General features: G+C 39.7%; 1 protein-coding gene across 12 annotated transcripts in view; it reads left to right on the top strand.

The window, feature by feature from the left end:
- CACNB4 (calcium voltage-gated channel auxiliary subunit beta 4) overlaps positions 1 to 15,059 on the top strand; it is a 241,338-nt gene that overhangs the window by 180,777 nt on the left and 45,502 nt on the right. For all 12 annotated transcript variants that reach the window (XM_023622907.2, XM_070240948.1, XM_023622908.2 and 9 more), the window contains 2 exons: positions 12,219 to 12,338; positions 14,160 to 14,282. In XM_023622907.2, coding sequence (XP_023478675.1) covers positions 12,219 to 12,338; positions 14,160 to 14,282 — 243 coding nt within the window. The remainder of the gene's footprint in view (positions 1 to 12,218; positions 12,339 to 14,159; positions 14,283 to 15,059) is intronic.

Raw genomic sequence — 15,059 nt, 5'->3', positions numbered from 1 at the left:
TTCATAGCAGTTCCGTAACTTGGATTAATATGCTCCTTTTCAGAAAGGGAACTGAGCATAGGAAGACTAAGTATCTTGTCCAAAAGCAAACATGTAGTAAGTGGCAGCCTTAGCGTTTCAACCCAGCAGTCTAGCTTCAAAGCCAAACTCTGAACTGCTTATTCTATTCCAGCTGTCATAAGAATAATCGCTCCCTCTCCTTATGTTTCCTAATGAAAAATAAAGGTGATTAGAATAAATAAAATGATGGTATCACTCCCAGACTCATTCTAATTGAAAATTTTATCTCTTAACTTTTTTTTTGTTTGTTTGATCCAAAAGTTTCTAACAGAAGAATGAGCAGATGTGGATTTCCTCTCTGACCACTCTGGGTGTATTAATGACCTAGTGGATAGGCCTGAAGGAAGGGGAGAGAAAATCCTTGAGTTTGATAAGTTCGATAAGGGGCATCACATTCTTAGAGTTGATTGTGTGTATTTTGATGTCAGTTCAAATGAATGCTCCATCACCAAGCACTTGAAGACCTAATTCCTGGCACTGTGAAGACATCTTTAAGAACAGACCTCAGAAGAATCTTAGAGATCATTCAAAAGATGCTCTTGCCTGAAATGCTCGTCTTGGCTTCACTAGGTAATGGCTGGGTGACTTAGGGCATGTGGCTTGACCCGTCTGTAAGACTGCAAGAGAGCTTTGGAGAGAAATCAAGATAATACACTGGGAGTGAACATAGCATGCTCAGTAATTGTTAGTTCAACCTAAATGCAGAAAGAGAGAGAGAAGGAGGCAGAGAGAGAGATTGATTCTACTTCTTTTGTGCCTCCAGCCTCTGTGATCTGCTCATCCAGCAGTGCCTACCAGCATCTCTGCTGGGGTTAGTTATTAGCTATTTGCAAGGGCTTTAGAGTCAATCAGATCAGAGTTCACCACACTTCACCACTTGTATGACCTTGGGCTTATTATTGGTGTCTCTAAGCCTTGTTTATTTTAGTGGGGGTAATGAACTCTACCTCTTTAAGATTTTCTGGTGACTAAATTAGATGACATCTGTAAAGTGCTGTTTTACTCTGATTAAAGCCTCATTTCCTAGTGCCAAAGGTTGAACTAAGAATAAGTTCTTTTCTTCTAAACTAATGAGCTCTAACACAGAATTATCAGATGGAAGTCAGGAAACAAGCCTTGCTTTCCTCTCCTCCCACTTCTGAACACATTGGGGAGGAAGGGCACTATGCCAGGGAAGCGTATGGGCTCTCGCCACTCCAGACTCCAAATGGGGTTGGTCCATGCTCCTGGGGAGGGCTGGGTGCTATGTAGTCACTATCAAGGCCCCGAAGAGCAAAGGACGGATAGGAAATGTGTAAGGAATACAGTGGCCTGGAGTACAAGCCCAGTGACATTAAACTGCTGGAGGATTCCTTCCTCTGTGGAGGTAACTAGGGGCAGGCGTTGCTCTTACCTAAAGCAGTAGGCATTCTGCATGTGCTTAAGGGACCCACCACATCTCTCAGATACCCTCAAATCAGTCATGTCTTGTAATTCAAAAATAGCATTTGTATCCAAATTTAAACTACTACACTAAGTTATATCATCTTATTTTTAACTTAAGACCTGCAGGCTTTACAAATTTAGGAGATTATCTGGTGACCAAAGAGAAAAACTCACACTAACCTAGCCTTTGTTGGAGCCCCCAGACGTTTCATAGGGGTTGTTTTCCAAAGGCCACAATTAATAAAAGTACTTAACACTAATCACGGGACATAATAAGTACCCCATAAATCATAGTGTTTTTTTGTTTTTGATATTATAATGATTACTAATATTTAATATTGTCTATCAAAATCATCATTTGAGTTTAATGCAAGTGATTTCAAGCTACATAACATTTTGTAAAAAAGGTACATATTTATTTACATTATATATACAAATATGTAAATGTATGTATATAATATTATTTTTTTAATTAGTCAAGGTAAAAATTCAAACCATACAGAAAGGTATAAAGTGAAATGTAAGTTTATTTCCCTCCTTCAATATATATGTATATTAACATATATTACCACATAATAGACTCTCAATGTATTTATTTTAACACAATTTTAAAACAACATGCTAGATTATTTTACAATTTGATCTTACGACTTAACAATTTTACATGTAATTATTTAGGGGTCTGTGTCATTCTTTTTAATGTCTACATCCTATTCTGTTTTATGAGTGAGCCATACTTTTGAAAAACATTTCTTCTATGGCTAACATTTAGATTCTTTCTGACTTTTTTACTATCATAAGTAACACTTTAGTGAATATTCCTGTATATATATTTGTACATATATATTTGATATAGGTATATCTGTAGGTTAAATTTCTTTAGGTAGAATGGCTTGGTTAAAATTTATGTCTATTTTAATTTTGATTGTTTTTGCCGAATTACCTCCAAAAATATTATACCAGTTTACATTCTTACCAACATTATGTGTCTGTTTACCATATCTTCACTAGTACTGGGTATTATCAAATGTTTTGATCTAATAGGTGAAAGTAGTATCATATTTTAATTTGTATTTCTTTACTTAGGAAAAAGGCTGAACCTCTTTTCACGTGTTCAGTGCACATTCTTGTTCCTTTTTCTGTTTCCTAACTGTTTTTATTCCTTTCCCATGCCGTGGGTGAAGAGGTAGGTTGTTCATCCCTTTCTTATTAATTTGTTAGAGCTCTTTGAATATGAAGAACGTTAAACCCAGTTCGCTTGTGACAATTTTTTCTTTTATTGTCATTCACTTTTTGACTGATGAACTTTTTTTCCTAGAGAAATGTTTAAACTTTTTCTGTAGTCAAATTTGTCCATCTTTTCTTTTCATTGCTTCTGCACATTTTGGCATACTATTTTAAAACTTTAGCCATAGTTTCTGGTAGTAGTGGGGTGTGTGTATATATGTTACATATATACGTATATATAATTATATATGTATATAATTTTGCCTTTAAATCTCTTCATCTGTAATTCATTTTTGTATAAGAGATAAAATAGGGATCTGCCTTTTTTTTCCATTTGGCTAGCTAAGTTTCTCAAGACTGTTTATTGAATAATCACTCTTTTCCCATTGATTTAAAATATTTCCTGTATCATGTATTATCGATATATAGGGGTTGATTTGTTGTCTCTGTTATTTCATTGATCTGTGCCAATACCAAACATTTTTAATTTCTTTAGTTTTATATTGTTTTAATATCTGTTTAAAAAGGCTAATTCTTCTTTATTCTAACATTTTTTCTGAAAAATGTTTGAGTATTAATTTTTCCAAATCAACTTTCATATCATTTTGTCAAGTTGGCATTGACTTTGTTTTTTACTGTTCTTTCCAGCGTGGTTTCCAGCAATGCCTGGAGGCAGGAAGTGTATACTTCCTTTGGGTGAAGTCTGGGCATTGCTAGGCACTGCATTTATGTTTTTCTCCCTCCCTCTGAGGCCTCCTCATTCACTCTTCATTCGGTGGATAGTTTTAAGCTCCTGTGAGGTGCAAAGCTTTGTGCTGGGCCCTCTGAGGACAACAAAAGCTGATAGATGAGACATGAGCTCCACCTGAGTCGGTGTGCGAGCTTCACTCTGGCTTCTGTTATACCTGTAGCCGTCTCTAGGGGAAGCATGTCTGTTCTTGAGACACACCTACGTTCTTTTAGCTAACACGCCTTCCCTTAATAAGGAACTTTATGAATAAGAAATATTTCCAAAGAATTAAAGATAATTTTTCATCAAACAGTTTCTGAGTCTACAGAAATGACACGCGAACGGGTTCAAGTTCTTTCTCTACTTTCTTCTTCTCTTTTAAACCAACCTATAGTATTCCTGCCTTTATATGCCAGAAGGGGAAGTCTTTTTTTTTTCTTTAAAGATAAAAGTGATTGCCTGAAGCTACTTTCAGCAGAAACATATTTACTGTTATGGTATCTCTAATATGACTCTCAAGAAAATTGACCACAATGTAAAAGTAGTGTTTTGTGGGCTACATTGTAAACCATTCTCAGGGAATGTGAGATGGAAGCACTTCTCAGTCAATCGCTTTTCCAGAACAGTCATAGAGGTCCACATTTACAAGAAACTATTAGTCTCCTCATCAGTATGCAGCTCTGCATCTACCGGCAGCACATGCAGGATTTCCCGAGCAAATACTGACATTTCCTTCTTAATATCTCTGCTGAAACTAGATTAGTGCAGCTCGAGCTGCTGCCCTTGAGTGAAGACCTTGTGCTGTGGCTAATGCTTACAGGTGCCAGCCCTGGAATCAGCCAGGTGTAGCTGCCCAGGCACTCACGTGTGTCACATGGATTGGTCAGAAGCTCTCTCTAAGTTTTGACCAGGCAGGGCTGGTTCCTGGGGTGGCTGCTCAATGTCCCATGATGTTTTTTCTGTGGCCTGTACGTGGTAAAGCTTGATTGCTTGAGGCCACCTTCTCCCAGCTGATAATCACCTTCCCTTTCTCAGAAGGAGAATGAGCTCCATAATCTCACCATCCCTACCATAAGGATAAAGTTCTTATTGAATGCAAAAAATGATCATGACTTCTTTCAACATCTGTTACTCTTTAGTCTCACAGAAGGGTTTTGATTTATTGCTAATTGTGTTCATTGATGTAGTACTTCTTACATATTTGTACAATATTATGCACTGATTATCAAAGCAGTTTTTGCCAAAGGGCATCCATATAAGGTAATCTTTGTCTTTTTTTGTTCTCCCAGCGTATTAGGTTGAACTACATAAAATTGCAATTCTTATAGTAACCCAATATAAAAGGAACATGCCACCTGTTACCACCATGACCATTGATTTAACTTGTAAATCTGCTGTTAGCCCACATTTCAACTTCTCTTTTCCCACAAGCACCTAAGGGGCCTTGGCTGGTACAGATTTCCCATCCGTTTCCATCTGGACCTTTTTGTCCCCTCCCTCTTTGTATTGTGAAGTCAGTTGAAATTCTTCTGCTGTTATTTTATCTTCATTAATGGGGCTCCTTGGACTGGCAGTTGAAAGAAATACCTATCCAAAATCAGGCAATTACAGAATTGCCAAACTAGTCAATGTAAGAAGAAGGGTAAAGTTGGCTAAGTTTTCTAAATGAATATTACTTCCTTTTAAGTAAATTCCATAAAACACTTATAATAGAACCCATTAATTTGGATTCCATTAGTGAGAGAATTCAGACAAAGCCTGTACTTTGTTTTTAACAATATATTTATATATAATTATAATTGAATTATAAGAAATAATCTGTAAAGTAGTGTAAACACAATTGGAGGAGTTATCACTTAAGAGAAAAAGAAAACTCTTAAGGGTCCCTTAGAATCTCCTACCAGTAACTAAACTGCTGAGTGAAAATCCTGTCTTTAAAATAGAAGCTCAAAGAAATTCACAAACCAAAACCTTGATAATCTAGAGATACCGTGTGGACTTAAAAATAGCAAATATGTCTTTTGAAAAGCAGTCTGCAGCTCACTTTCCATGTTCTCGGATTACTGTTTATTTACCTACATCCATCATTCCAAATTAGTGAGATTTTGGTGCATGAACAATGTTAACAAAATATTGCAGAATGTTGTTTTGTTGTACTGAAGGCAACTAAAATGTTTGACATTTTAATGTAAGTTTTTGCATCAGATTTTGTAGGGGAAATGAAAAAAAAGAGTCGGCCCCCACTCCTGCCCCTGCGTGGGGCCCTCTGATAGTGTCGGGGAAGTTCTTATTGCCTGTCTGAGCCTCAGATGCTTCATCTTTAAAATGGGGATAATCATAACCTACTTCATCGGATTGATGTGATAATTCAGAGTCCATAAGTTAGTGACTCACATAAAGCGACAGATGAGTAAACATTCATTCTCTTCCCCTTCTCTTTATGGCCTTATAAGAACATACTCCTGTGTTGCCCTTGACTGCTCTTTGAAGCATAAAAATGAAGCTTAATCAGATTAATGGCTGCGATTGAACTTTAGGTCTTCTGTCCAATAAAAGTGGACTGCAGTGGTTATTAAGCAGAGCTTGTTTTATTCTTTCAACTCACATTTTTCAAGACCTCCTATTTACAAGAAACAGTACAAGATAGCTTAGAGCAAAGTTAAGTTGTCATCTCTAAGGTATAATTTCAAAAGTTCCTTGTTCTGCGAAAGTGCTGGAAATGTATACATTATCCAGTGCTCTGGGTTAAGCCATTTAAAACCACAACCCTAATAAAAAGATCTCAACGTTATAGGGGTGGGATTGCTAACAATGAACATCACATCAAGTAAGCATAAACCTTGGTCAATTAACCAACTACCCTGGAAGAGCTTAAAATCATGGAACAAAGAATAGATAGATTTTGATGGGAATGAGAGTGCCTTTGTTTCAGCAAACTTGAGGTTCTCCTGTGTGCCAGACCCTGCCCAGGCCTGTATACTTGGAGACGCAGCCTGGACCTTGCCAGGCTTGGTGCCCTAGCAAAGAGCTCTGGATGTGTTTGGAGAAAAAGCATCTGCAAGAAAGTGAGAGGCTGGCCTGTAAAGATAATGGTCGCCTAAGAGACCTTTTTACCCAGGGCAGCTTTGTGAGTGGGTTATTCACCCATCCACCCTGGGAAATCCGGGAAAGCATTGAATGAAGGGCTTTGTTCCTTCTGCCGTGTGGAAGAGTGCATCGTCAGGTCATTGCGAGCTCAGTGGAGAGACAGGCTCAAATCCATTGTGGGGTTATATGTTTCTCTGGACGTTCCACTGTCACTTAGTCCATTTAATTCAACTATTAAAATAACCAAATTTATACCCAAGTTTAACATTTACTTGCCTGATCTGGAAGTGAAACTGACATTTGGAGTGTCTAGTACTGCGCTAGTTACACATGTGGGGTATTTAAATTTAAATTAATTAAAATGAAATGAAATTTTAAAAATTTAAAAATTAAATTTGAAATTCAGTTCTTCGCTCTCACTAGTCACATTTCAAGGGCTTCATAACCATAGGTGACTAGTGGCTACCATATTGGACAGTGCCTATACAGAGTATATTCGTCATTGCAGAAAGTTCTCTTCAACAGCACTGCTTTAGTATGTGCCAGCATTATGCTTGTACACTATGCTGTACCATGTATCTTGTTAATTCCCAAAAATAACCCTGAAGGGTTTTATGACCATTTTGCAAATGAGGAAAGAATCTCAGAAATGTTCAGCAGTTCTCCTCTCAGGTAGTGGCCACTACAGAACCTGACAGATGGTCAGTGTCCAGCGAATGAATGGACAGCTAAGCTAGGAAGTGAGGGTCCCACTGACCATGACTGACAAGACTGACCATGAAACCCAATAGTTCCGACAATAGCAAGGTTCTATCCAGTATTAATGCATTTTAAAATCAAACATTTGTATAGTCTCCCTTCTCTTTGCTCTAATTTCATGACATATCTAAATACTAAAATTACTCATAAAAAGAGAAAGTCTATTTAAGTTTAAAAAGGATAAGTGGATAACCGGGTCTAGAGGTGGGAATGGAGAGTGACTGCAGATGGGCGCGAAGTTTCTTTGGAGGTGGTAGAAATGTTCTCATATTAGATTGTGGTATAAATTGTGTTCTATAAATTTGTAAAAACCATTGAATTGTACATTTAAAATGTGTGAAAATTATGATATATGAATTATACCTCAATAAAGCTTTTTTTTTAAGATTTAAAAAATTTTTTCCTTTTTCTCCCCAAAGCCCCCTGGGTACATAGTTATGTCTTTTTAGTTGTGGGTCCCTCTAGTTGTGGAATTTGGGATGCCACCTCAGCATGGCTTGATGAGCAGTGCCATGTCTGCGCCCAGCGTTGGAACTGGTGAAACCCTGAGCCACCGAAGTGGAGCACGCAAACTTAACCACTTGGCCACGGGGCTGGCTCCTATAAAGCTGTTTAAAAAAAAAAAAAAAATGATATAAATCCCAGAACTCTAGAGTAGCCAAAAAGTTAGTGTTGAAAAATCTGCCAGGGGCTGGCCCCATGGCCGAGTGTTAAGTTCATGCGCTCTGCTGCAGGTGGCCCAGTGTTTCGTCGGTTCGAATCCTGGGCGCGGACATGGCACTGCTCATCAAACCACGCTGAGGCAGCGTCCCACATGCCACAACTAGAAGGAACCACAACGAAAAATGTACAACTATGTACCGGGGGACTTTGGGGAGAAAAAGGAAAACAATAAAATCTTTAAAAAAAAAAAGAAAAAGAAAAATCTGCCAAAAACTTTAATTAGTGAGTCAAAGATTAACTGCTGGCATTTCCTGAATTTCCCCCATGATAGTGAAAGAAATGATGTTTCATCTCAAATCAAGCACAGGGAAACTCTACAAGGTATGTATTATTATCCTCATTTCACAGGAGAGGAAATTGAGACTCAGAAAGTTAAATTAGCTTGCCCGAGATCCACAACCAACAAGAACTGGCAACAGTGTCAAACCCAATACTGCTTGGCCCCAAAAGCCATGGCGGCTCTCCCACCTACATCATGCCCCCTTTCTCTGGCATGAGAAGAAGCCCTTCCATTGTTCGACTTGAGATCACTTTCCTTCTCCCAGGACAACAGTAAACTGATTTTCTAATGTTTCCATCGGCGTTTTGTATTTTGTACTCAAGAAGATTCATGAAAAGCATGAGGCTGGAATCTGTTTTCAATATTGAATAAGAAAGAAAAAGGAGTCTGGGCCTTATGTTAATGGAAAGATACGGGTTTCTTTCTTTTGATGTTCAATAGGGTACATTATTTTATAGCTTTTAAAATGACATATATATATATGAAGAGACTTGGAGCAATGGTTTCCCTTTTTTTCCCAACTTAGTTGGTTCATTGGAGACTCCAAGATGTGACTTGTAATGGTGTCTGCTTAGGAATTTTTGAGAGACTAGCCACTGTGCTGCCTCTTGCACGTGGCTTAACAGCCCAGGTTTGGCTCAGTTGATACATTGGTTAGCTCGCTCCTTGCCTAATTTATGAAATGGAATTCTGGAAAATGAAAAGCTGGTGAGATTGCAGTTTCCAACTTTGACCAGAATTAGTAACCTTTACGTCTTCAGTTCTGTCCTCTTAGCATCCAGCATTATTTTCTTCTTGCTATTTCCCTGTTTATGATCATAAATGTTTAACCAGATCCTGGAAAATCCTGCTGCAAACCTCCAGTCTTACTTACCAAGTCTGCTATAGCCCCTTCCCTTCCTGATCTTTCTTCTTGTCCAGCCCAGCAGTCTCCTCTTGCCTCTCTGGCTCTCTTGCTCTTCTCTCTGTGCCTTTGTAAATATCCTGGATCCTTTTCTTTTCCTTTTTCCTTCTTTTCTCCTGGGATATGTCTATACTCTCTTTTAACCAATTGAAGCAAACTAAAAATAAATAAAAACAAGAAAACAATTCTGTGCCAAGCCAGCAGAATATGTCTATGGACCAAATTTGGGCTCTTGATGTTGGACCTCTGCTTTCCCTAGGACCGAGAGAGACAACAGCAATCATTTCCATATTCAAAGAAATGTAGATGTCATTGAAAAAAACCCAGAGTAAGCATTGTGGTGATATAAGGCTGTAATTATGAAGATGGATATCACAGTGCTTTATTTTTCTCTCTACCAGTATTCTTAGAAATAGAGAAGTAAACAGAAGCTTCTGCTTTTACATATTGGGCAATACTAGAGCTTTTAAGTGATTTTGAAATTCTTACAACCTTGTTCACATTTCAAATAAAATTCATTTGCAGGAGTCCTTCAGTCATTTTTTGTGCGCTCAGAGATGACTGAATGCCAGGATTTGAAAAGTCATTAAGGTAGTTTCAGGAAATTAGCCATCTCCTAGTGTCAACAGTAGATTGTGGATTTTAGCTGTTTGACTCACTGCTCCAGAGGGCAACCTGCTTTCTTGTGAATTGTAATCATTAGCCTTCCTCAGCACGTGTTTCCAAAACAAGGCAAGTGCCTCCTTCCATGATCACTTTAGGGTCCCGACATCTTCACGCAGCCAGTCCACCACCTTAAAATGATTACTGTACATATCGCATTTCAGCAAAGTATCACCTAGAACTAACTCAAAACTGTTTTCATATATATTTTAGAAACGTTATTTCTTTTCTCTCTTACTCTGGATTTTATGTACGGTACCATAATTTGGACCAAAGATGTGTTCTGAGAGAACTCTCTGTTTTGAAGGATTTCAATGTAGCTCTTTTTTAAAGCAATGAATGCATCTATAAAATGGTCACCCTGTATTTATCCATTTTGTAGGTCCAGATTTTTGCCCGGTAGATTTGCACAGAGGAATTTGGTTATAATTTGATTAACAAATGTATTTCCTCTGTAAAGAGTACTTTCAAAAGTGCTGCATAAAAGGCGTAGACTTGGACACGTTGCAGTTATCAAACTTAGAGTGTAATTATTTTGCAATATATAAGTGTTTCAAATCAACACATTTACACAATGTTATATGTCAGGTATATCTCAACAAGCTGGGAAAAAAAAACTTACAATGTTTTCTATGCAGTAAATACTATAAGAAAAATGGATACATTTTAAGATGGGCTTTTGGCCATATATATGTTATAATTGAGTTGAAAAAGGCTTAGAATCTCAATTCATTTTTTAAAATTTAATGTAGAAATGTCAGCACTAGAAAACGGGGGTGAGAATGGCTGTTTATTATGTGCCTACTATGTGCCAGATCCTGGAGTAAATATTTTATTATCAAGCGCAGCTCAGTGTAGGGTTTGAAACTGCTGGCTGTAAGGCCGGAGTATGGAAGTTTGAATCCCAGCTTCCCACTGCCGTAAGGATTCAGTGAGATAAGGTGTGCAAAGCACCTGGTCCCATGCTGGTGCTATAGTGAGGGCTCAATAGATGCTAGCTGTTCCTTATGTCTTATGTCATTTAATCCTGTGAAGCAGACAATGTCACATTGTACAGATGAGAAGACTGAGGCTTGGAATGATCTAGTAACTTGTGTAAAGTTTTCAAAAGTGAGTTTTGGAGGCAGAATTTAGAACCAGGGTTCTACTGGGTACCCTGATAAAACCTCTAACTAGGAGTTAATTGTTCTAGACTGCCAGGAAAATCTGTGCTAGGATGTTTTATGGTGGGAGAGATCACCCCAGCTAGAATGATACCCTTCACTGAGAGGCAGAGCTACCCTTACAGGCAGCAAATTCACGGATAATGTATAAGCAAACAGACCCTAACATTTCTAAGTTTAGAAAAACTTCCGAAGGGCCCATTTCAGCAGACAGCCAGTCTTAGAGTTCTTTTTTTTGTGATGGATAGCAAATTCTCAGCTATATGGATAGGTCTATGCTTTTCAAAACCTGTGCATGATTTATGAAACATGCCTATCGATACTTCTGCTGTGTAAATATCATCATCTATGCAAATATCAGCTTCTAATGCCAGCTTAAGGAATTTGTAAGGATGATGTTCCTTTAGCAACCAGAAGGCAAACTTCCAGGGTTGGGTTCTTTTGTTTATTTGTTTGTTTTTTATTTTCATCTCTTCTTATGGAGTGAGCACCAAGAGATGAGGGGCACCCCCAGTCCCTTGGCCGTATTACTCAGGCTGGATTTCAGTGTTATTCAAATAGCCATTCTAGGCATGGGCTTCATTTGAGGACATCCTTGTTTTCATCCTCAAGGTTCATGGCTTGGTGGCCATGGTGACCAAGTGTGGCTGCTGCAGGATGATTGAAGCTTTAATAGTGAAAGAGTTCAATGGTGTCAACATTGGAACTGGAAAATCAGTTTACTATTGCAGGCTTCTGCTTTGCTGTGTTAAAATCTTAGACAAATCGATCATCTGTAACCCAAGATACAGATAGGATTTAGCTCTTGTAATAGGCTGAGTCTCTTTTTCGTTTAGATGTATGTATAGAAGAGAGAATGAAATGAAACTCCAGTTCCACAAATGAATATGGGCTTAATATAAAGATAGCACAAAACAAGAAGAATTGGGGCTGAATATCACATAATTTTCATTGCAGTTTACTTCCTAGCACTTAATCTAGTCAAAATATTTTCCTTCACAACATTGCTACCTTCCGAATTACTCAGACGCTTAACTATATTCTGCCGTCTAAATTTGTATCTGCAAAAAGGCACAGACCGTATGCATCAAGTTCTATGCAAATGAAAAGAACTCTCTCCAGGATGCTGTAATGGATGTGACACTCTAAGAAGCTCCACATCACCTCATTTAAACTACTCCGGGTTTTCCTTTCCAGGGTTCAGCGGATTCCTACACAAGCAGGCCGTCTGACTCTGATGTCTCTTTGGAAGAGGATCGGGAAGCGATTCGGCAGGAGAGAGAGCAGCAAGCCGCTATCCAGCTTGAGAGAGCAAAGGTGACTGTCTTGTTCCTCTTTGGTTCCAAAGTGGCATGTTGCTCAGCAGGTATCAGCTACTCTTCCCCTGCCTCAGATTTCTCTGGAATAATCATTTTATGATCACCCTGATCAGGTACCACATTGCAAGCTTCCCTGATCCTTTGAACCTAAGAGAGGTTAGTAGCATTCCCAGGGTGCCATTTCCTGAGACACTGACCCTTCGTCCTTTCGTGTTTGATTTGGTGGTGAAAATTATTGGTCATCTCCCAACTTAGCCATTGTGGCCAGTAGCAAGCTTGTCACTCCCGATGTTGGCAGAGAGCCTTCTGAGGTCCTGGCTCTCCACCTGGTCTCCATGACATCAGCCTACCTTACAGGCCACACGTGCACTAGTGTTCTGTGGGTCTCCACATTGGTCTCTCTGCTCTTCCTTCTTGGTTTTAATCTGCCTTCCCAGATTCAGCGTGAAGTTCAGAACTTGAACAACTATTAGCATTTCAGCAAAGATGAGCAATAAGAGGCATTGCCAAAATGGACCTTCGCATGCTCCACAGGGAGAGGCCCGCATCGGCGTGTCTGCACCCACAGGAGGCAAGAAGGAACAAACTGCATTTTTGAGTGTTAGAACCAGAAGAGTCACTAGAGACCTCCTATTCGGTGTCTTTCCTACCGTTTTTTTTTTTTTAAGCACAGACCCTTTTGTCAAATGAAAGTGTATGCAAATATAAAACAGGGTTCATGTCCGCCTCTCCATGGCAGACTCCTAAGGCACATTGATCCAATCTTTCTAATTTTTGGAAGAAAAACCGAAGCTCAGACCAAGAGAATTCCTTCTCTTTTCTATTTTTCCAGTAAAATCTTTAAAAAAGCAGTAAGAGGAGAATGTTGCAGGTGGTGAGGTGTCTGCCTTTGCTCTGGCACCCGCCGTCTCTGTGCTTGGCTGGCGGAAGGGGTGTTGGGGCAGTGCCTGTGAAGGGACATCAATGAGACTCTTAACTCGGGTCCTTCCTCAACTGTTGCTCCCCTGTCAGTTCCCAGCATGAGTAAGTGAGCCAACAGCAAAGCAACCCAGGACTGCAGGAACCTCATATGCTCATTTGTGGCTGATTTTTGTTTTAGTTTTCTTTCAGAGTCTGTTTTGTGGCCACTGTGGTCACCCAGATGTCACTGGCAACACTATTAGCTTAGGCTGGTGATTTGCTTAGCTGCCGAAAGGCTGTGTCAGCCCAAGAGCACTTTCTGGGGAGGAATTTGTCCAACAAGAGTTTCAGACCCAGCTTTTGCTCGATCGAGAGAAGGTGATGTGTGAGCAGCCCCACCCTTCTTGTCTACCCCTGACTGACCTTTCTTTTCTCTGGCAGGGCAACGTATTCTGTTGAGGGGGATTCCACACAATTTAAGATCTGCAGCTATTTCAAAAATATTTATTTTACTCCTCCACTACCTTTTTGTTTAAGACCCAGCACACATTTCCTGTATCCCAAGGGTGGGGATGTCTGTTATCATTTAGAATAACATAAGTTTTATAACTAGAGGACAAAGCAGGCTGCCCTTCCTTGCCTTTCTATCCCTCCTAATACTTTAGGGCATGGTGCTTTGGGTGGTTGGAAGATACCACAGGAGGGGGAAATGGTTGGGCTGCTAGGAATGAATCATTTTCAGAGTCATCTCTGTAGCTTTCTCAATGCTGCCTGGGAATGTGAAACCCATTAGAGATCCCTCTTTGGAAAGTGATTTCCTGTACTGCCTGGTACTGTCAATTATCTTATTGTACTTTTCAATATGAAAAGTCCTCCTCTGTTTTCTTCCTCCATCCTTATCCTGTGGTTCTGTCTCCAGTCCAAACCTGTAGCATTTGCTGTGAAGACGAACGTGAGCTACTGTGGGGCCTTGGACGAGGATGTGCCTGTTCCAAGCACGGCCATCTCCTTTGATGCCAAGGACTTTCTACACATTAAAGAGGTAAATGTAGGACACTCTGCGTCCCTTAACCTGCCACAAGGCCAGAGCCAGGAATCAGCTCTGAGCCAAACTAAATGGAGAGGAGCCTTGAGGAGCTGCCAATAAGTTACCTCATTTAATTTGCTGGGCTTTCCAAATGCATTCATCCTCACCGAGGTTTAGATGCCTGAGATCATCGCTTGCATTATTCCACATTTAAAACATCGGATCACCATCATCATAGGATGGATTTAAGATAGACCTGTGGTCCTCTGGTCACCTTTTCATCACCTTGCATGACTGCAGAGCCGTAGACAGATGGATCCAACTTAGGGAAACATGAGTTTGGTGGCAGGGCACCTACCCATGAGGGACCATTTATAAGGGATGTTGTAATTATAACCATCTGGGCTATAATCCTGTGGACCTTGACCTTGGAACCAACACTAGAGAGTAGAATAATTAAAGTATTAAATCTAAAAAGAGGGCGGAAGACTTTGGGAAACAGAAAGCTTAAGGAATTGAGCAGTACAAGGAGGACATGAGGCCTCGCAACTCAAAAGGTGGAATAGTGACATCAGAAACTTTCATTTACTCAACCTAGGTATGTTGAAATCCTACTTCATGTCAGACATTGTGCTGGGCACTGGGGAATCCGAGATGAAGGCTGGCTGTCCCCGCTGCCAGGGAGCTCCAGGTCTGGTAGAAGAGAATGACAAGTACATAGCTTCTGCGTGGGATCACAAGTTCTATTACAGTCAAATTGAATGGGTGTTGTAGGAGCCCAAAGAAAGAGCA

The sequence above is a fragment of the Equus caballus genome, chromosome 18, assembly GCF_041296265.1.
Source record: "Equus caballus isolate H_3958 breed thoroughbred chromosome 18, TB-T2T, whole genome shotgun sequence".
In the NCBI taxonomy this organism is placed as follows: Eukaryota; Metazoa; Chordata; class Mammalia; order Perissodactyla; family Equidae; genus Equus; species Equus caballus.
This window is presented reverse-complemented; position numbering and strand designations above follow the sequence as displayed.